Source organism: Cottoperca gobio, chromosome 21 (genome assembly GCF_900634415.1).
Source record: "Cottoperca gobio chromosome 21, fCotGob3.1, whole genome shotgun sequence".
In the NCBI taxonomy this organism is placed as follows: Eukaryota; Metazoa; Chordata; class Actinopteri; order Perciformes; family Bovichtidae; genus Cottoperca; species Cottoperca gobio.
The window spans coordinates 2,268,376-2,290,425 of NC_041375.1; the positions used below are offsets into that span (position 1 = coordinate 2,268,376).

At 39.2% G+C, this 22,050-nt stretch overlaps 3 protein-coding genes across 4 annotated transcripts in view; 1 reads left to right on the forward strand and 2 right to left on the reverse strand.

Moving 5' to 3' along the window:
• Positions 1 to 910, forward strand: part of rrp1 (ribosomal RNA processing 1) — a 21,334-nt gene extending 20,424 nt beyond the window's left edge. Inside the window, exon 17 of the mRNA XM_029459571.1 lies at positions 873 to 910. The gene's annotated coding sequence lies outside the window, so the exon portion shown is untranslated. The remainder of the gene's footprint in view (positions 1 to 872) is intronic.
• ifngr2 (interferon gamma receptor 2) lies at positions 95 to 6,584 on the reverse strand. 2 transcript variants are annotated; one of them, XM_029459574.1, is made up of 8 exons: positions 6,539 to 6,584; positions 5,974 to 6,097; positions 5,253 to 5,391; positions 4,888 to 5,057; positions 4,108 to 4,253; positions 3,131 to 3,272; positions 2,404 to 2,552; positions 95 to 1,410 (listed from the first exon to the last, which is right to left on the reverse strand). In XM_029459574.1, exons 2-8 carry the CDS (start codon positions 6,023 to 6,025, stop codon positions 1,297 to 1,299), a joined length of 912 nt encoding a protein of 303 aa, XP_029315434.1. In that variant the 5' UTR covers positions 6,026 to 6,097; positions 6,539 to 6,584; the 3' UTR covers positions 95 to 1,296. The 2 variants fall into 2 exon arrangements, with proteins under 2 accessions (XP_029315434.1, XP_029315433.1); XM_029459573.1 differs by lacking the exon at positions 6,539 to 6,584 and having other exon boundaries at positions 5,974 to 6,428.
• Positions 6,585 to 9,427: 2,843 nt separating this feature from the next.
• LOC115026674 (interferon alpha/beta receptor 1b-like) lies at positions 9,428 to 21,876 on the reverse strand. Its single transcript, XM_029459572.1, has 8 exons — positions 21,719 to 21,876; positions 17,932 to 18,061; positions 16,744 to 16,934; positions 15,872 to 16,032; positions 13,301 to 13,454; positions 12,095 to 12,249; positions 11,682 to 11,854; positions 9,428 to 11,505 (listed from the first exon to the last, which is right to left on the reverse strand). The coding sequence occupies exons 1-8, from the start codon at positions 21,780 to 21,782 to the stop codon at positions 11,295 to 11,297; spliced, it is 1,239 nt and encodes a 412-aa protein (XP_029315432.1). The 5' UTR covers positions 21,783 to 21,876; the 3' UTR covers positions 9,428 to 11,294.
• Positions 21,877 to 22,050: the final 174 nt, after the last annotated feature.

Below are 22,050 nucleotides of genomic sequence, written 5' to 3' on the forward strand. Positions count from 1 at the left end.
TGGTCATGTAAAGTGAGATGTAAGGCTTTTTAAAGTATAGAACAAATCTTGTGAAGCTTTCTTAAGAAAATGTCTGTTGTCCTTTCTGTAGATGGAATTAGGTTTGGCATCAAAAGTCATCCAGGATGGTGCTATAGTAACAGTATTAAAGGACACTCCTTGCTATCAGACCATTTTATTATGTAATAAGATGCACTTTTACTCAAAAGCTTTGACTTGACAAAACCCTGCAACATCCAGCTGACACACGATTGTAAACTCATCACCTCACACAAAGTTCAGAATAGTTACATAATGTTCAAATTAGTATAAAACACTCAAGACATGGCAGAACCAGACAAACGTAACTGTAACCCTGACCCTAACCCATTGTAGTTCCCATGGTCCAACAGGTGCAGAACTAAGGTTTAGTATGACTCCAGAATAAAGATGAACACTGAAGACTTTGTTTTTAAGAAATATAGAACTATGTGCCAATGCTTTAGCGTCTTGTGTCCATTTAATGATTTAAGATGGACTGAAGATCAATCCCCGTGTTGTTATAGTTCCCAGTAGTGACCTCAGTCTTCACTCTGAACTCTCGCAGCTGACGGCTTCAGGTCAAGTGTTTTCTGATTCATTCATAAGAGTTTGAGACAAAGACTCCTCCCAGATCACAGATTCAACAAATGATTTATTTTGAGGGAGCTGTGCAACATTTAAAGATGTTGGGGTTAAAGAACCCTTAAAGACATAAAGAAAATCTTGAGTTGGATTGTTTCTGTGTGTTTGTTGTTTTAGGGCAAAACTAAACCCAACTTAGTTAATGCTACGAGCGTTATAATCTGGTTCAAAGTGCTTTTCTTTTTCTGTCACTTTAGCAGCATAAGCACACACACACACACACACACACACACATTATTTTACATATGTAGGCTCATAAAAAGTTCAAACAGAACTTATCTTGGAAGTTTGTTTGCTGGCACAGAAAATCTTTCTTCTTTTTGGACCTCAGTGCTGATGTTACATTTTGCTTGCAGCCATATTGACCCAAATGAGAGTGGGGATAATAACACAGGGGGGGTTCAGTCCCTTTGCTCCCATTTCTCTCCTCGAGTTAAAAGGCTATGTCTAGATCAAATTAGACTTCCTTTACCTCCCAATCACATTTTTAACTTGGAATCAAAATGTTCACTTCGACGAAATCCTTCCCAGCAGAAAGTCTGTCTTCAGGGAGAAGCAGATGTGAGGGGGGCCACAGGCTGCAGAGTGTCAACACTTCCCTACACGTCATAATAAGGCCACAAAGAGCAGCTTTCATTCTCTGACCTCTTCTGGGAAAATGGAAGAAATGACATCGCAGTGCTCCTTAGGGGGGGGGCTGCTGCTGGTGTTGGGAAGGAGATGCTCCGGCAATGGATCGAGAAAGAACTAGAGGAAAACAGAAAAAAAACATTTAACTTCTCAAAAATCTGATTGTGGATAGTAGTTTTAAAGCTAGAGTGAAGATACTGGTGTCGTATAAAAGTAGATCCATTGAGCATAACTGTATTCATGTGTGATCATATGAGTCCTCATAGCACCCACTTTATTGTAGTGAGAGCATTTTGTGATCATTTAGATTTTCTTGATCTTGCTGTATAAAATGAGCTGTTGTGAGCTGTATCATAGAGTCTGGGGGCTTTCAGAGGATTTCCTAGTTAAATTAACAATAAGGTTTCTGAGCAGTTTCCACAACATCCAATCAGAAATCTCCAAATATCACAAGATTTGGAAACCAAATCACAGCATGAATTCTTCGTGTGAGTCTTGGTCTATAATGCGGTATTCTGGAGTTAAGAAATGGTTAAATTAAGCACCTAATCTGTGTAACAAATGGTATAAACCCAAATGTTTCTGCAACAATTTAGGGGACATAATAAATCATGAGAATAGCAATCATTTAGTACCATCATAATGTTCTCAGCCTTTTTACACTTTTACACCTCCTGGTTTGTGGACTACTGCTTTGAAGCTTTGAGTTTGGCGTTTTGGCCGTCACCATCTTGTTTTTTTAAAGCCAGAGGTGACCATATTTGCACTACAGGGTGGAGCTGGGGAGCATCAAAAAGATATATTACGCATAAAAGAAAGTGAGAAGGGTCGTTTTCTCTTGACTCAGTCTTCTTTTTGCAACCAGTGGAGTCGCCCCCACCGTTAGAAAGAATGCAGGTTTAAGGCACTTCCGCATTGGCTTCACTTTTCAGACCCAGAGGCTACATCCACCTCTTTTATACAGTCTGTGTGACTACGTCATCTTTAATTAAAGTTGTCAACAGACTGCTGGAGGATTTTCTGTGTTTGCATTGACCTCAGATACACAGTGTGTATCTGATACAGTGTATACACGAGTGGGAGAATGTGTTTGTCAGTGTTGGTGCTCACGTCTGGGATCTTGCATGGAGGTCGCAGCCACTTTTTGATTGTCCCACTTTGGAAGATGAAGAAGTATGCTATTGGAAGAAACAGAAAGAGGAGCAGGACGACGACAACCACCACAGATACCGCTATCACCGTTTGTTGAGAGTCCTTTCCTGGGGAAAGTACACACACATACACACAATGTTCTGGCTTCAGATCATTTATGAGCTTTAAAACTTAAAAAGGACCATACTTGGTTTTTTTATGTTGTAGCACAAACAATAAAAACAATCCTCACATCACCTATAAATTAGAAATATGCATTTAGCTATGTTGTGGATAAACTTTCACCACAATGAACTTATAATCAGCTTTAGTTTAAATTAAAGGATGTGTGGTAATAATGCACACCCAACAACATCTGTTGTTTAAAACTCTGCATTCAAGGAAGCTCTGATATTCAAGACTTAAGACTGGGCTGTGAAACACAACCTGCTACATTGCAAAGTCAAATCAAATGATTTCCTGAAAAAGCTTTTTTGCAGCAGGCATATTTTGGATTTCAGTGCTAAATACAGCATTATGGTGGACTTTGTAAAATGGTCCCTGCTTGTTGCTGCATTAACATGCAACAAGGTAATGAATGTTTACTGTGATGAGTCAGGAGGACAGGGAACTTGGATAACTTGTGTATACTACAAAGCTGATTTGTTTCTTTCATGTCTCAACATCTCTTTGACTACAAACTTACTTGACTCTGGGATGACCTCACACTGGGTGCAGGTGGCCAGTCCGACCGGGATATGGTAGACCATATACTGGACCTTTATACAGTAACGCTGTCCCTCCTGCAGCTTATCGATGATCATTGAGGCGACATCATCTTTATAATCCTGCAGAAGAGTGCAAAGCGTTTGGATAACAGTAACACATAATACGACCAATGTTCCCTAAAGGGCTAGACAATTTAGAAGAAATATAAAATTGCAATTATTTTTGAATGATATTGCAATGTGATAAAAGAGGGAATGATCCTTTTTACATCATTATTCTCATTTTCATTAAAAAACATAATCATACGATTCTGGTGTGATTTTTGCAGGGATCTGAACCAAACACACATCTTCAGTCTGCAGAATATGATGTGAGGACAGAACATCTCTGCAGCATGACAATCATTCATTTAAAATCAGTTGCAGGGTACCGACGGACTCGAAGGGCGGCAGCCTCTGCTGTGGCAGAGGCAAAGCAGCGGGTGTGGGAGAGTTTCGGAGAAGCTATGGAGAAGGAATTTCGGTCGGCACCAAGGTGCTTCTGGAAAACCGTCCGGAACCTGAGGAGGGGGAAGTGGGGAACCATCCAAGCTGTGTACAGCAAGGGTGGGACCCTGCTGACTTCGACTAAGAAGGTTATCGGGTGGTGGAAGGAGCACTTTGAGGAACTCCTGAATCCGACTAACACGGCCTGTGGTCCGGAGAAGGGAAGTTTGGAGTTCCTTACTGGAGCTGCTGCCCCCGCGACCCGACCCCGGATAAGCGGTAGACGATGGATGGATAACTTCTTGTTATCTCTAACTAATTTTTCAATATTAGTCAATAGAGCTGTTGAGATTCATTTGTACATTTTTGGTTTGTTAGAGGACTTCACAATAACAAAGTAGGGATGCGTCAGTGCAGGTACTAAACACTAAGTAACAGCATGTGTGTCTAAATTGAGAAGGATTCTCACCTGCAGGGGCTCTCCTTCCTTGCCATAGTAAACCCTGTGCTGTGCATTGTATGCATGTTCCGAGGCTAAAGTGTTGTTCGTACTCAAACGTACAGTAAGGTATCCAGGCCCTGCAGTGAGAATGAAATCAGGAGTACAGGTGTCCCCTGGAGAAACACAAATAAATATGTTGAGTGTTGACAAAATCAGGACAGATCGACCCCATCAGTTAATATTGTAGGTGTGAGATCAGCGTTTCAGGAATTTTTTTTTTTTATAATCAGGAAAATCTGCTGTAGTCCGACATATTTAAAGCTCTCCAGTCACGATGTCAGCTAAATACTTCTCTCGAAACAAAATTTGTATTCTATTAAAATAGGCTAAAATTTAAATTCCACATATCCTTGTTTTATGAAAGTGTAGCTAAGCTACTAATATAACTAATCAGTGTGTGCAACATCAACTTGATGATTTTTAGAAGTTAAAATGTTATGAAAGTTATGAAATCTTGCTATTGTTTGTTTAAGCTTTTGACATTTCACACCATGTTTATGTTGGTTAACACCTAGAATCACACTACATGATAGAAAGGCACATCATAACTCAGACCTTGACCTTAAATAATAGTATGTGTTCTGCTTTTGTGCTACAGTTAGTTTAATAAAAAAGACAATACTACAGCATCAAACACGACATACATTCAGAGCTTCTAGTACAAACCTTTAAACTACTGCCAGTGTGCGCACTGTGAGCATGCTGATGCACACTGCCCTGTTTACATGGCAGGTTGTGCTTTCTTACCATGGTTGCTACAGGCTTTGACTGCTTTCGAGGTCAGCCCACGTCTCTCTGCTTGCACACGAATCATAACACAGTCATGCTCACTCCCAGCTTTGGTGGAAATTACACTGCATGAATTTAAAGATGTACGGACGCAGCCTGGTACATCTGTCCACACATTGCTCTCAAAGCTGAGGACATAGAAGATATACCATCAGTCCAGAATCTGTCATGATGTAATCTTTATTTACAGCTACAATGCATATATGTATATACAGCGGGTAAAGCATTGATATAATAGCATTTTAATATTTATATATATATATATCTGCTCATGCACGTTGTAGATTGACACGCTGCAGAAGGCACCAACCATCAGAGCTCACCTGCTGTAGGTGTACTGAGCGGTGTAGGTGACATCTCCCTCGTCAGTGGCAGGACTCCATGTCAGCTGCCACTTATCAACATGGATGTTCTGTGGTGGAGCTGGTGGAGCTGGTGGAGCTGGTGGCGCCTCAGACAGTACTGGGACACATGGGAATGGACATGAACAGTGCAGCAAATGAGAAGAGGATGATTAACGCTTTATAAAAGCAAAGGGCACATTTCCTGCAATCTGACCTCCACAATCATCCCCTCTGATATAGAGGATGCTATTATATGCATTTTACTCTTTCAAATCCACTTTATTATCTTCTAACACTAAAGCTGTACAAATACAATTTACTCTTTTATGTTTAATGCCATGAGTTTGAACTTTTCCCTTATGAGACGCAACAAACTGAGTTTTGTTTTACTAAATTAGATGCGTGTGATCCAACTACTAACGAACACATAATCTCTGCTAATAAGGAGTTACATTTCCGATAATCTACCTTTTACTTTGATGTAGTTTTTGTGTGGCATGACTGTTTATTAATTTAACGTTAGCTGTTAACCTCAAATGCACACTGAACACAGTGTAAGAGACGTTAAACTGTTCAGGGCTAATGAAGAGGCCTGTGTGGGTTGTAGTGGACGTTGAGGCACACATACAGGATGTTGCCTCACACCTAGCACAGGGAGGCTAGCTTTAGATACAACGGGTAACGCTAACTCACGAGTTACCTTGGGAGACGAGGAGAACACACAAGACATTGGGAAGCATCTTTAGCGTCATTTCACATCGTGCGACGAGTCCCCGAACATATTAGTCTTCCACATCAGGCATTAGGATCCGTCTGTTGAAACGCTAGAACCGAAACACTTCAGGGAACTGTTAACTCTCCTTGTTTTGGTTTTTTGGCATCAGACTTCCTGAACCGCCCCTTAAAGTAATGTGTAGTTCTGCTCCAGAGAAGTAGGGCGCAGTGTTTCACCTGTACTACTGGCTCCATACAATCTCAATTCATCAGAACCATCAGATTTTATTTATTATTTATTCTTTATAATGTGTATTGTATTGATATATTTACTGTGTATGTTTACTCCTGTCTGTCTGACTGCTGAAACTCTGAGAGTCTAAATATCACTGCTACTTTATAATCTCCACGTGGATCTCAGATATGTGTGTCGGTAAACTAACTGGGGGGCTGTACGGTCCATGTAACGTTACAAGTCTTTTTCTTGTTTGACACTTTGTATTTAATTAAAACAAACTATCAAAGCGTGCAGGGATCATGGATGTGCATACCTGTCAACCCTCCCGTTCTTCCCGGGATTATCCCGATTTTCCTTCTATCCCACTTTCCTCCCGTTTAAATATATCCCCGTAATAGGTAGTGTGCAAACACGTGACAAAACTGTGTGACGTATGCGTGCGACGCCATGTTGGTTGGAAAACAAATAAACAATGGCGTCTAAAGCGAACTGTTTGTTACTGTTTGTACTTATTGTAAGTCGCTTTGGACAAAAGTGTCAGCAAAATGAAATGTAATGTAATATGTTGCAAAGTGCTGTCCCATTCCTGTTTGTACCAGTTCGAGCCTTTGCAGCCTCTCACACTCAAAATATATGAGCGATTTATTTACAAAAGAACATAAATTGCTAAGTAAATCAAAATATGAGACGTGATAATCAGTGATCAGTAATGTGCAAGTTGATGTGTGTGGATAATGTGGAGTAAGATGTTGTGAAGCAAATCATGAAATAAAAGACAAAGCAAAACAACGGGGTTTCCTGCCATCAGCTCCACTGACACCTTAAAGATATACAACACAGTGACTGACACAAGACGGGTTTAGCAGGGGCCGTCACACTTTGCAGATTCTGATTATTAATACAAAATATAATCAACAAAAAAATCATGTATTATTATAGATGAAATGTTCAATGTGTAAAATAAACCAGAATTGAAACTTAAAACATCCTGAACCCAGGGAGACCTGCGGGTGACTGGAACATATATGATGAAGGGCCATCAATTAATAATGTACCAGAGGGACAAAAACATCATTTAGAATATCACTATTATGCTTATGCATTTCCTGGCTGAAGCCTATAGGACCATTATTTATTATATACCTCTCTAAATATGTTGATTTATTGTGTTGAAAATTATACTATACCTATTCCCTATTATACTACTCAACTACAGTATAGCCATACTATATATTTTATACTGTTTTTATATTTGATACTCTATTATAATCTATCTAGCCTACAGTATGTTATATTGCTTTTACTACCCTTCACCCTAAACTGTATCTCACATCCCATACTAATAGTTTACCATATCATTTCATATGTCACACTGATTATTGCATCATATTCTTCATTATATTTATATTACATCTCTACATTAATACAGACAAACACTAGCATTACATTATATGTTCGGCTGTACACTGTTAGAAAATACTTGCCGATTATTTTTGATTTAACAGCATTGTAATGGTTACCAGTGAAAGTGTATTAGGTAATATTTTACTTTTCATTTTTAAAGCATATCTCAGTGCCTATTTTAACATCTCTGGCTTTCTGTCTTTTGCTGAAAAAACATTAAAAAAAAAAGAAAAGAGTGACATGTATATATAGAATACGAATATGATAGACGTAATAGACGTACAGACAACACAGAGCAGAGTTACAATGATGGTGTGTGTGAATGTTGGGCTGTTTGTATGAGATGCAGGATGTGTTTGGACACGTTGGTGTGTGGAGTATGGACGAGGCTATGGGATGTGTGACGGAGAATAAGAAAAAAACACAGTGTTAATGTTGTAGTGACAATAAAATATATGTTCAGGAATAGCATGTTCTTTCTATGTGTTTTAGGTATATCAATATGTGTCTTTGTGTTAGCTGACAGTTTTACATTTCCCTTCACGTCCCTCAGTAAGCATGCCAGGCATTCCTGTGCTTTTCTTTCACCTTCATCATGACAGGACCGTGCAGTGAGTCATCGTGCCTGCTGCTCACCATTAAAGTGTAGAACACAAGGAGTGACAGTGACATGACTCACTGCATTCTCATGTTGTCTGCCTGCCTGTGATTGACAGGAGCACATGAAAACTAATCACAAAGACACATTTTTGTACTTACCCCGAATATAGTGGTATCTGACCATGCTAATACAGTAGTTCTGTTTGACTTGTCCAAGCTTTGAGCTAACCGTCTCCACAATACAATGGGCTGAATTCAATTTAGCTGCTTAATTTTCAGGATCCTGGTCTGGGTCATGCAGGCTTAGGTCACTCTCACTGGGATACAGAACAGAGACATTTGTAATGTTATTAATAACACCTGTGCTTTTCCTACAATAAGTCAAAATGTCTGCTGTGGAGGTGAGTGGTTTGTGGTACTCACAGCAGCAAATCATTAACAGCAATGTGCCTTTTTTACATTCCTCAATCTTTCATAGGGGTTATTTCTTTGGTAGAAAGTAGTTCCAATGTAAACTTTTCTCTGTGGAGCGTCCATTGTAATGGATATGCCTATTCTGAAAAGGGTTAGGGTTAAATATCCGAAACAGACATTTCAAAACCTGGACAAGTAAGCAAGGCTATCTGTATAGCTAGATACCACTAGAGGGAAGTAAATAGTGTAAACTTAGCATTCATCAAGTCGTGTTTCTGGCCAGATGATGTCCAACATTCTCTCTTTTAGCTCCATTTTGGTCTCCACCAACTCCTGAGGGAAATCTGGCTCTATAGCTGCTAAATGCTCCACAATGTTCACCAGCCAGGGTCTTATTGTGCCAAACAAACACAACAGTGGTTGCAGGCTGTAAACCAAAACAATGAGTTGAAAAGATGCAAAAAAAACCACCTCTGCAGAACTGCAGAGTTGGTGGTAACTATCTGTAGAGTCCTTTGAAATGTTAATATTCAACAGCATCACAGTAGTCTCAGTGTTGTTCAGTGAAGTTCACTTGTGATACAACTTAAATAAATCAGTCTGGGATTCAGAAAAGAAAAAAAATGTGATGGTAACAGGAAACAACATAAAACTATTTGCCAAATTCATTAAAAGTGGAAAAAAATACATCATGTTAGTAATGTCACAAAGTTGTGTAAAGTCTGGAGCTCAGCGTGTGCAGGAGAAGCCACGTGCAGGAAAGTCGCTCATTTTGACACCGAAGTTTGGTATTGGAAGAGATTTATTTCATTTTCATGATTGTCCATTAACACGGGGCTATAGATGCAATAGTTGGTGGATGTGAGGCCAGAGACGTACACTGACATCACCACTCACTTCACTACTTCACAATATGCTTCTGTACAACTTCAAGTTGCAGTGGACGGTGATGGGCAACATGTTGAGGCAATGCAGATTGGCAATTGCAATAAAGGATGCAATCAAACTTTGTCCAGATAGTTTTCTAAAAGCTTTGAAAGCCTGTTGCATTTAATAGATTGTAATTATTTGAAGACCCTAAAAAAAGTGCACATTGTGCCTTGAATTCATATTCGTTGTGTTAGCATCACATTCTACATGCAGATCAGTTGTGTTTTTCACTTGCCACCTCATGTCACCCATACGTCCTACTGTAGCCTTGCAGATTCAGGAAAAGGCAATTTGTTGTTATAAAGCAGATGGAAGTTGTTTAATAAACTGTACAAGTACACCGACACCCCTTTCCCTCTCTATTTCCCCCCACAAAATATGTTTGCTAAGCTTCTTTCTGTCTTTGTGGACACAGATACATGTGAGGGAAACAACAGGAACAACTGAGGCTGTGTAGAACTGGAAGTGGAGACGCAACTTCTGTTTTCTTCCTCAAAACATAAAAACAAACATGAAAACAGAGTTGGAAATAATCCAGTGACAAATCTGAGAAAGAAATATTTGATACAAATGAAATTAAACTTTAAACTAGTATAGTACCAAGATTCTATAAGAATCATAAATGTATTCAAATGCTTGAGGCACATATAATAAGTTAATATATGCACATAAAAAACAAAACCTTGCTTATAGTCACCATTAATGTTTTATCTGGGTATAAATCAGATTGCATTTCTTTACTGATTGGATGATGAAAATTGAAAAAGTCCTTCATTTCTTTTCCACACAGAAACACAACAGTTAAGTATGTAATATAGTATGTTCATTTTATGTAGAGAAACTCATCAAGTAGCTGTTTTGTATGGAGTGCTCATCAACTGCAAACCAAACCCTGTTTAGGTCCAAAAAGCCTGTTTAAAGAAGAGTTCTTCTCAACAACACACACATTTAAATATTAAACATCACAATGTCCGTAGGTCTCAACTTTCACTGGCAATGCCCAGCACTGTTGAATTGTATTGCATTATTATCCTACAGGTCTTCTTTTCTTTTGGCCTAATAACAGACACAATACAGTTAAACAGCCCCACAAACGCCAGCCTCCAAAACCAACATTGAACACAGAGCTCCTGTTTCAAGAGGTTGTCAACTCCATTCAAAGCCTCCCACATCTACTGTTCTGAAGTCACACTGGGTGACTACTTCTGCTTAGATTTATTCAAACCTTATTAGCACCTTTAAGCTATTTATGTTACCTCATTAAAGCAATAGGACAGGAAGATAAAAAAAACATGATTTGACTCTTAAAACCATTATTAAAGCAGACTGCTACACAGATAGACTCTAATCCTCTCGCCCACATTCAGCAACCACTCACAGCGTGACGGTGAAGACAGTTGCTGTTGGACACAAGGTGAAGGAAATGTACAACATATTAAAATCAGCATGGAACAGTACTTCCTGGTTAGGGTCTGCATCTTCAAAAGCATCTGTAAAGAGAGATGCGTCAACAGTGAAGACCTCACCAGTCCTGGGAGTTGGAAACATCACTTTGAGTCTGTAACTCATCATCTTGAGCCTTCTGATTTCTTTCTTTCCTCCCCTTGTTTCACAGTGACAGCTGGAGAAAAGGCACAATGCACATTTTCCACAAACCTCCATCTTCCTTAATATCTTTGCTTAATGCTCTTCCCAACAAACGTCTATTTGCGTGCCTGCCTTCAGACACACATGTCTACAATGCCCTCGTCTGCGAACAGAAGTTGAGTCTTGAGCCCTGGAGCCATGTCCTGCATCTTCACCTGCTCCAAGTCAACGGGGCTCTTCCCAGAGTCTTGGCCGGTGTTGGGCTGCTGCAAGTTGGCGCTGCCCCCCGTGGAGTACACGCCTGAGTCTCCACTGCCGCTGCTGTCCTGGCGACTGTGTCTGCCACTAGAGACAGAAACATTTATTCATTACTACACTACACATTATTATATGTGAACACTGTGAGAAAAAACACTGGCTGAGCCACATACAATCTAAAAATCCATGAAATGCGAGGAGTCATTTCTTTTTAAATGCACTTGTTCTTTGTAAACATGAACGTAACATATAGATATAGCAACCTGCTGTCCTGCTCCAGTCCTGATGGGGGCGCCGGCAGAAACTCTGGAGGAGCGTTGTGGATTTCCAGGACCGGTAGCTCTGAACAGACAGACACCTTATCACATAACAGCTCGGAGTCTGAATCTGGGGTGAGGAGGCCAGGAATGTCAGACCCAGAGGAGTCACAAAGATACTGGAGGGAGGACAGGGGCGAGAAGGAGGAAGAGCAGAGAAGAGAGTGACATGAGACATTCTGTTGGAACTGAATATAAAACTTTAGTAAGATACATTTGTAAACGACAACAGTGTTGATCGTCAGCTGCTATATCTATAGGCAGCTGACTATCAACTATTTATTTAATTGGCCAAATTTAAGACAATAAAAGCCATTTTCACAGGTAAAGTAAAAGTGTGGCGTATTGTGGCTGCATACCTGGAAGTGAGTAGGCAGCTGGACGGAGGGGTAGAATGTTGACTTTAGGTACTTGTAGCCCCAAAAGGAGCTGTAGAGTGAGAGCAGCATGAACAAGAAGCAGCTCACCAGAGAGACCAGGAAGTACCCAACGATCTGCCACCACGGAGTGGAACCTGTTGAAGTCCCAAAGATAGATTACATCATTTTTTAGTATAGTTGCATCTGTTATCACACGGTACAAACATGGAGACATGAAAGCTAGAGTTTACCGATGCCTCTGCAGTAGGGGTGACACATTCTGCCACGATATGGATTTTGCAATATCGTTACTGTAATAAACACACACGTTTTGGTTTTACCCCTACCACAACACCCGATGATTACGCCCACACAGGTTATACCGTCTATGGTCATGTACAGGCTGCCGCCTACCTTTACCTGCTCATGTCGGCTCACTACTGCATGGCTTACGGTCTATGTATTTTTTGCACAGTATTGGTCCAAATGTCCAAAAGGTGTTTAAAAACCCTTTCTTCATGTGGGTTAAGACCATAGACTATAGTCTATGGTTAAAATGTAAAAGTTTATGTCAGCTAATGTGATATAAAACAATACTGTGATATAAATTGTAGGTCATCTCGCTAGGGTTGGGAACCGAAAATCGGTTGCAATTAAGAACTGAATTGAAAATGGCAGGTACCGGGTACCCAAAAAAAGAGAAGAGAATTTCGGTTCCTAAACACACACATTGGAGTTGTGAACACAGGAAGTTCATCTGATTCAGTCAAGCTGTAATATCACTGTCCACTGCTTGTATGGATCCACGTCACACAGTTCAGTATTTCTCCTTACATGTGTGCCATGGACCGCAGGTTCTGTTCTCTGCTCCACAACAGCTAATGGCTGTTCAGCGCTGCAGCGTGTAGGCCTATATCTGTGTTATTGTCATTCCATACGTCAATGTTGATAAAGGTGCTATTGAATTAAAAAACAAAACAGTTAATTGATCCGATTTATCGATCTCAGCATGCCCTTGGGTAAAATAGCGCCTTTACATTGTACACTTAGTTATTGCAACATATAGATATTTATATCTATAGGCATCTCTCTCTTCAGCTTTTTTGGACGATAATTTTGTATATCATTGTTTTCTTAAAGCAATATCTTGAGTAGGGGAATTTCAATATCGCCCAGCCCTAAAGTGTATAGAGATGAGGCTTTTACCTTCAGTCTGCATGCAGAGGGATGAGGTGAAGCTGCTGCTCTTGTTGTAGAAGTCATAGCATGACTGGATGCTCACACAGTACCTAGTCCAGGCCTTAAGGTTTGACAAAGTCACCACGTTGGCACTGCTTGTCAAAGTCTGTGTTCTGAAGGCCTGAAGGACAGATGAGAGAGGCACTTCATTTCATTTATTCGTATCTATCAATAGGTTAGACATGCGTATCTGTATACGTTCACTTTCCGATCCGATGAAAGGTTGGACGTATTTGGACTCTGACAAATTTTCATATACGCCAGCATACGTTTCTGCCATACGGATATGTGTGACAGGGCCTTAATAAGGTATGGCATGGGTACCACATCCAGCATGATGGACTGTACACAACACACGGCAAAATAAAACTCCTGCTGGGCCCGCGGGGGGCGGGCCGTCCACACGGTAAGAGGTTAAGATGGAATGCACTAAATTACCCACTTCTACGCATTCAACTTTCTGTATTTTCACCTCTAAACAATATATTGAAGAGGCAATAAAAAAGGCCCTGGTCTAGCTGGGGCCTCCCAACACAAAGTCTACTCAGATGTCCTTTAGAGTCACTTTATAGATGTGGTGTATTAGTGTGACCACAAATGGGTTAACCCTAACCCTGAAATAAAAATTATATATAAATTCTAAAAACTAATTCTATGTTCCTGCATTAATTGTTCTGCAATCTATTGGAGCCAATATGTGAACATATGTTCTTTTTGAGAAATGATATATCTAAATCCCTGTCTTTTCTTCATGCCCAGGCTAACCTCCTCCATCCTCCCACGACCAACCTCCAAACCATGAGAGATGGAGCCTTCTGCTCCGCTGCTCCCAGACTGTGGCATGCTCTCCCTGACCATCTGAGGACACCACCGACTGCGGATGCTTTTAAAACAGGCCTAAAAACCCATCTGTGTAACAGAGGCTTCTGCTAGACTTCTCATCCATCTGTTGCCGTGTCTGTTTTTAAAGTTTTTGATATTCTGCTTTATCATTTTACTCAGTAGCACTTTGAGTTTTGTTTATTCAAATGAAAAGTGCGCTTATAAATAAAATGTATTAATATTATAGTAAGCTTGTGTAGCGATATCATTGGTTGAAGGTGTGTGTGTGTATATCAGTCAGCAAAGAACTTTGCAAAGAATGTAGTTTTCACTTCTCCACCTCCTGATTTAACCTGATGCAGGTGAGGGAGGAGTGGGCGGAGTCCTCTCACCCTCTCCGGCTGCGTTCATGTCATTCTACAGAAACCTGGTAACCAACGGACACCTTTTTATGATGCAGTGTAAACCTCTCAAAATGATCCCACGCCCATATATTCGTTTTCACTCAGAAATATGACACAATACAAAAGCTCCAACTCTTTAAAAAAATTCTATACTTTAAAAATAAGAATTTTGGGGCCGACACTTCAAATTAAATTGAAAATCTAGACAGACTTTACAGTCATAATTTAAACCGTGCAGCTATAACCATTTACATTAGTGAAAACATTCACTTCCAACAAAGAAAACATGAAACAAGTAGTTTCATCATGTTCATCAAATTAACAAATAATGTTCACTTTTTTTTTTAAAGACATGGAAAGTTTATGTACAATATGAAATGTATATTTATCATTGTAATTATTTATCATATTAATTATTAATTATTATTTGGAATAACCTTTTTGTTCTCTGTGTATTTGTACTATCAATATGCATTTTATTATTTATTATTACATAGTATTCTTATTGTTTAATGTATAATGCATATATTTATAAAAAGGCATCGTGTCCACAAGACTGTAGAATGTAAAAAATAAAAAGAAGCTACATGAGGGCATACTGTGACTCCCCATGAGAAAACAAGGAAGTTTTCAATTGAGAAACTTATTTTTTGTTATAATATATCGTGAATGTATCTGTATGAAGCACATAGACTGTTTATAATTAAGTTTGTATTTATTTATTTTGTGTATGCTGTGACCTTTATCCAAATGATTTGACATACTAGTCAGCTCTGGGTTATTTTAGGACGTACTCTAGTCACCGTCCTCGTCAAACCAGCTTTATATGAAAGCAGCTGGCTGCAATAAATGACACCAGACAAGAATTCACGTACTCTCTCACGTGAGATGTACCCGCCTTGTAGCACAGGCAGGAAGCACCTCTGTCAAAACCAATAAAGAAACACTTGGCTGAACATCGAGAACAGAAACCAGGTGCTCTGTCTGGGCTCATTGTGAGTCTCAGGTTTCACCAGATGTCTTTAGGGACTGAAAATGGGAAGTGTGAACACTGTTGGGTATTTTCTCCTGTTGTAACATTTCTGTGTGGCTGTTATTTAACAAAGAAACTGTATGAGAGTTATCACATAACAGCTTTCTAATACAAACAGCAACAGGGCAATTGATGTTAAAGAGATAAAAAGGTTGCTCAAGCCCATGAATTAAAGTCATTTTAAATAGTATAATCTTCATGGAGTAAAAAAGTTATTACAAAGCAATATATTCGACATGAGCCTAATGTTTGTCAGAGTGGTGGGAGATGAGTTCCTACCTGTGTGTCTACAGAGCTTTCCCAGTAGAGGATGTGGTAGTACAGCTCACTATGATGCTCCTTCATGGAGCTGTTAGTGCTGGTCAGAGGGTCAGAGATAAAAATGTCCAGGTCACTTCCAGCAGGAGAAAGACCCACTTTGGATGGAGGACCCAGAGCAGCTAGAAGGAGCAGGAGAGAGGAATAGATAGATTAAGGGCTGTTCAGGAATAAAGAACTAGATTTAAATAAACTGTAGTCGTGATAAATTCAACGACAGAAATATAGTTGCACAATATTATCACATAATCAAGACTATAACTGAAACTAATATTTAATTTGATACAAGAAAAAATGACAAACATAACAAAACAAAACAGGAGACGCCCACAGATTTACCACTCTATACTGGTTGTTTGAGCTTGCACTGTTGAAATATAATTCACTTTTATCTGATCTCAGTTTACCATTGTGTGGGTTGCACATTAAAAAAATATTCTATACATTTAGAATTATTTTGAGGACCACAGATAACTCAAGCCAAGCTTCTCTATAGCAGTATGCTCTTCCAGCTATATCTGCCTGTGTGACGTTCTAAGCTTGGTGAAGCTGTATTAAAACATGTTTACTTATGCTTCTCACGTAACGAACGCTACACTGTGGTTTGGATAGTTCAGAGCTGGATTACTCAAAACACAATGCAAAGGTTACTCTTCCTCACAATGTCTCTCACAGCTCTATCAACATCCTTTTGTGGTTGTACACTCCTGTGACTGTGAACGTGTCTTGTTGGTTTGTGGTGCTAGACTTGAGATCACATCACGAGTATGTGTCTGGACTGATTCTCTCCCTCTCAAACTCTCCTGCCTTCCCTGCACTTGTCTTCATCTCACCATCTTTATCAGGGCAAAACTCCTTCAGCACCCACTCAGAGAAACGCCCGTTCACATTGGCTTGTACACGAAACATGTAGATGCCCAGGTAGTACAGCTTCAACTCTGTAAGGTCACATGACCTACGTGACGTCTTCTCACAAGCCATATTCCAGCTCGGACTCTTTTTCTTAGACTTCAGCTTGAACTTCCTAAGGGAATGAGAAACAAAAAAGGTAAGGAATTAATAACCTGAAAAATACTGATTGTCTTGAACTAGACATCCTTCATTTTTTTTTTTTTTATAGTAAACTCATAACTTGAAAAAAAAAAAAAACAACACAGTTATAAATCTGTATTTATGTTTGAAACATTGAACAAGAGAAATAAAACTAATTTTGAAATTGCACATGACAATGAAAACAAAATATGGTCCATCATATTTTGTAGTGCGGGTAGATTAAAGATTGTAGTTAAAATAAAAAATATTAGGACTGTCGAATTAACAATTAATTAATCACAGAAAAATAACGCGTTCAAAATATTAACGCAGATTAATCGCGCTCCTAGATGACCCTGACTTTTTTTCTTGCATTGCGCATACACATTCCCTCCTCCGCTCTGTTTTGCTCCCACACACACCTTCAGTCAGAGACAGAGCAGAGAAAATGAGGAGTGAACTGCGCACCCCCCCACGAACCTCTGGACTGAATTGAACAAATGCAATAAAAAGAAAATCAAGACTAAGAGTTTACAGCTACACTACTGTCTTAGTGAGGCGGTGATGCTCATTGTAAAGAAGATCCAACCTTAAGATGGATAAATGTCAGTAACTTCTATTCATGGACGCAGTGTTCGGAGATGTGCATGACAGTTTCACATTTAGTTTTTGTTGTAGGCTGGAAGTTTAAAGTATTTTAAGTGTTACGTTATCAAAAGAGTTATATAAATTCCTGCTGTGGGAAAGAAAAACATTTCATGGCATTCCATTCAACAGACACTGTCCTCCCAGCAGCTACATTACTTTGGGGCCTCTCCAGAACATAAATAAAACCTCCCTTTTGGTCATAATAACCTCAATGTTAATCCAGTATCAGTTACAGGAGAATATGTTGAAGTAGAGCTTCACACGTAAATGACTTAACCCCTCTCAAACCCCTCCTCAAACTGGAGCTCGTCATAACAGACTCAGTATCGCTGGTTACTTACGCAACATATTGTGTGGTGAAGTTGACAGCGTGACTCTCTGCAGATCTCTGGTCCCAATCCCAGCTCAGTGTATAATTGGTGTTCATGGTGATCATGGTCAAGTTGTCTGGCGCAGGCAGCTGTGCTCCGACTGAAACAAGCAAGGGGAGAACCCACATGACGATATGCTGCAGATATTGTTACAATATGTATCCATAGGTTTTTTTTGGCCTTTATTAGAGAGGACAGATGGACTGGAAACGTGGAGAGAAAGGGAATGACATGCCCAGGTCCACCTCGGTAAGGGCTCAGCATTGATACACGGGTCTCATGCTCTACCAAGAAAGCCATCTATAACTGCAATAGAAAATTATATTGCGTATTGAATAATCTGCTGATTATTATTTGACCCAAATGTATTCAATGTATTATTGTATACTATAGGGAGGCGCGGATGTTTTTAGTTCACTCCGCTCCTTTCACCGGCTCTGTCTCTGAGTATGTGTGCACATGTTTTGACAGAACAAATGCATAAACAAGCACATTAATATTAATTATGTTCATAAGAAAACCAAAGGGAGAACTAAATAAAAGGGGAAGTGTGATAAATGTGTCTGAGACTTGAACCATGCTGGAAAGTCAAGCTACATTTCCAGTACATGCAACCTCAAGAAAGAACAACAACGGAGCCCCGCCTGAAATTCAAGGCGTTTTTATTCACAACTCACTTTTCACATTGACAGGTGCTCTTTTATTAAATAAACTAAACACTTATGCTATTGATCTAATTTATGTTCAAGTTTCAGTTTGTACCGTCTACTTTGCGCATTCACATTCCAAATAGCACCCCTCCAAAGCAGTAACCCTAGGGGAAACACTGTCCTCTCACCCTTTTTCTTGTGCAATCCTTTTTTTAATGTCCATCTTATACCAATTTCGCCGCATAAAATCACAAATGTTTTATTCCATGCTAAATCAGCCTTTACATGACTCACAAACTTCCCCACAAGAACTGAATTGAACAAATGAATAAACACTGGACTATGAATAAACATAAAAGGCAAAAATGCCTCCAACAACAAAGTCAAATTGAACAGTTATCCTGCGTTGTATGACTCATTCATATAGGAGCCCAACCTATTCTGGATTTTTGAGGCCTCCAAACCTGGAGGTTATGATTCAAAGCTTTTAAGGTAATCAGCTTGAAACGGTTAGCCTATGAAGGTACTGAAAAGTTTTACGGTAGATTCAGACAATCTGTCCAATATATCAATATTATATCGATACGAGACTAGATAACTCTTTAGATTTGGAATATGGCATCATTTTCTTTTCCTTGTTCTAAAAGCTGCATTACAGTAAAGTCACTTTCTGAACTTAACAGACTGTTCTAGAAATTAAAATTATCGCCCAGCCATAGCTGTATATAACAGCTCGATTACATCATTTATTGTAGAAGGTACTCTAATTGAGATCTTTTGCAAGAGGTAACAGAGTACAGCAGTACAAACAACAAACCTAGGTGACGAGTGAGAGAAAAATAACTACATATGGCGCTCTCTAAGAAGAGAAAAGTGAACAACGGTTTTGACCAAACATACCGACGCAAGTCTGAATGAGGTCACAGAAAATCTCAGAGCCCAATATGATGAATCCAGCAGGATCCTGACTCATGCACTGCCCAACAACCTGCTCATGAATGTTCCCTCAGAGGTGCTTGGATTTTGGAACACAAAAAGCTATTTTATTTATTTTTTTAAATGCAGCCCGAGAAGAACATTATACATATCTACAGTATTATATATCTGTATAGTTCAATGTTAAGTGACAATAAATATTGTCTAAATGTTTTTGAATTTTACTTTCTTTATTAGATTTGACAGTCAGTTGTTTATTACATGCAGACGTTGATACAGCTACTAGGCTGCTTCAATATATATCGCACTAATTCATAACGCACGTTAGACATTATGATGTTCCGGACCTTTACTTGCGGAAATTTTCTCTAACTGGACCTCTTTGAATTTTAGTTGAATACCCTTGGTCTAGATCCTATGACGGCCAAAGATTATTTTGGTAAAATGTACTATTTAAAAAATGGAGAAGAAAGCCTTGAGTGAGTCACAACTATCACAGGATACTGAATAGGGGATGTGGAACAAGATTTTCTTTTTCAGATCACATGTTCTCTCTACACTTCAATAGACTTAACAGCCTTCCAAAATGGTTTACATTTTTTTACTTTTATTCACCCAGTGATACAAACAGAAAAAAAGAAAGAAACGGGTGTATGCGAGTGTGTGTATCCAAAACTTAAAATGTTATCTTTGTTACAAGTGAGAGGGATTGTTGTTGTACTGCTCTAGATGACATGGTATGCCCGGTTTACTCCGACCGGTCATTCTTTTTGCAGATGTCAAGCTGTATCTAGACATATCCAGACGTTTGCTTCTGAGTTGGACTGAATACCAGCATTAACAAATAACTGGTGTCAAATTGTCAAAGTAATCACATTTAGTTCACACTCATTAAGCAAGCGAACAGGTATTTAATTAATGTGCAGTTTAGGAATCAATGTCATATCATGCTGCATTCTGGGTATTACAGGAGCCGGGTCCCTACCAAGACTAACTGACAGATGGATAGGAACATGCAATGGAACAGTTTAGATCAGGGGTGTCAAACATGCGGCCCAGGGGCCAAAACCGGCCCACCAGAGGGTCCAATCCGGCACGCAGGATGACTTTGCAAAGTGTAAAAATGAGTTGTTTTGATCATAAAATAAAATATTGTTCCAGATACCTGTGACGAAATGTTTTGTGCCTTTGTAGATACACTGTGATCTGTAATGCACATGTGTAAATGATGATGAGGCTTAATATTGTTGAAATTGCACCTTTTTAAAGAAATTTCAGGTTCATAATGTTTTGTAAAAAGATCAAGTTTGAACATTTTCAGAATGTACTTGTACTTTTTACGAAGGGAAGAATTTGGAGTTGTCCTTATTTATAGGTTATTATGCTGTGATGTTACTGGACCGACCCACTTGAGATCAAATTATGCTGCATGTGGCCCCTGAACTAAAATGAGTTTGACACCCCTGGTTTAGATGCTGTTATTAAAAAGTCAAATTACATGCAGCTTTCACATTTAGTTAATTATAATTATTTTATGATCACTGTCATTTCTGAATACTTGAGCACCTATAAACCAGATTTCTATTATCTACATTCTTTGACATTTCAACAGCACATTCATCTTGTACATGACCTACATTAATTGTTTAGAAACTGTATTGTTTGAGTGAACATGCTCATATAAACGGTTTAATTGTAAACCTTTGTCTTTACTTTTAAATATGTGACATCATCGACATTGACATGGGTTTCTCTGAGCTTATCAGACGATAAACAACTTCAAACTTGCACCTCTAGTTTAAATGTTCGCAGACCTTGCACTTGTATTAGCATGTAGCAGTTACACATATAATAATGTGCTACTAGCTAACAGTAATAAATGCGCCCACTGCTTGATTTCGACTGACACAGATAACAACAGGCTAATACGCCACTAACTAACTAAAACAAGAGGGGCTTTCCATAAGAAATGTAATCTACAGTACATTGGTTACGTTGGAGAAGCTAACAGTTAATGCTAGGCCTGTAACGTTAGCTTAGCTAGGCGTAGTTATGGTTTGTACCTTTTAGAACAATGCACAGCTAGCTAACCGCGAACAGTTAACGTTAAACCCCCGTTTAGAATATACAAACGGACGAACGTTAGCATGCTAGACCGCACAATGACTTACCGGTGTTGGTTTGGAAGCCCAAACAGAGAAGGCAGATGTAAAAAGCAGCGGACATGGTTGACATTCTTCGTAGTATTGGCCGTTTTATACATACAGTCAAAGGTCTCCGTCGAGGCTGGCGTCTCCAGTCTTTCTACCGCTGAACGTGCCAACTTCCGCAAGCTGAGTAGCATTTGGAAATAGTTTTCCGGTGCACTTTCAAAATAATAGCCAGGTCAAACCAACATAAAGCATCTGAAGATTTTGTTTTAATTATTTGCGAATACAAATATTCGTAATAATTATTTGATAATAAAAAGCAACATCAAAGTCAAAGTCAAAAAATAATTTGA

Bases quoted from the DNA above. Each gene is read 5' to 3' on its own strand.
- ifngr2 (XM_029459574.1), bottom strand. From the start codon at position 6,025: ATGACGCTAAAGATGCTTCCCAATGTCTTGTGTGTTCTCCTCGTCTCC. The intron at 4,254-4,887 runs GTAAGAAAGCAC...GTGTTTCTCCAG, and splicing joins CAAAGCCTGTAGCAACCATG to GGGACACCTGTACTCCTGAT. The intron at 2,553-3,130 runs GTAAGTTTGTAG...TACTTTCCCCAG, and splicing joins TGAGGTCATCCCAGAGTCAA to GAAAGGACTCTCAACAAACG.
- LOC115026674 (XM_029459572.1), bottom strand. From the start codon at position 21,782: ATGTCAACCATGTCCGCTGCTTTTTACATCTGCCTTCTCTGTTTGGGC. The intron at 16,033-16,743 runs GTGAGATGAAGA...TGCTCCTTCTAG, and splicing joins GTTTTGCCCTGATAAAGATG to CTGCTCTGGGTCCTCCATCC. The intron at 13,455-15,871 runs GTAGGAACTCAT...TCTGTCCTTCAG, and splicing joins AAAGCTCTGTAGACACACAG to GCCTTCAGAACACAGACTTT.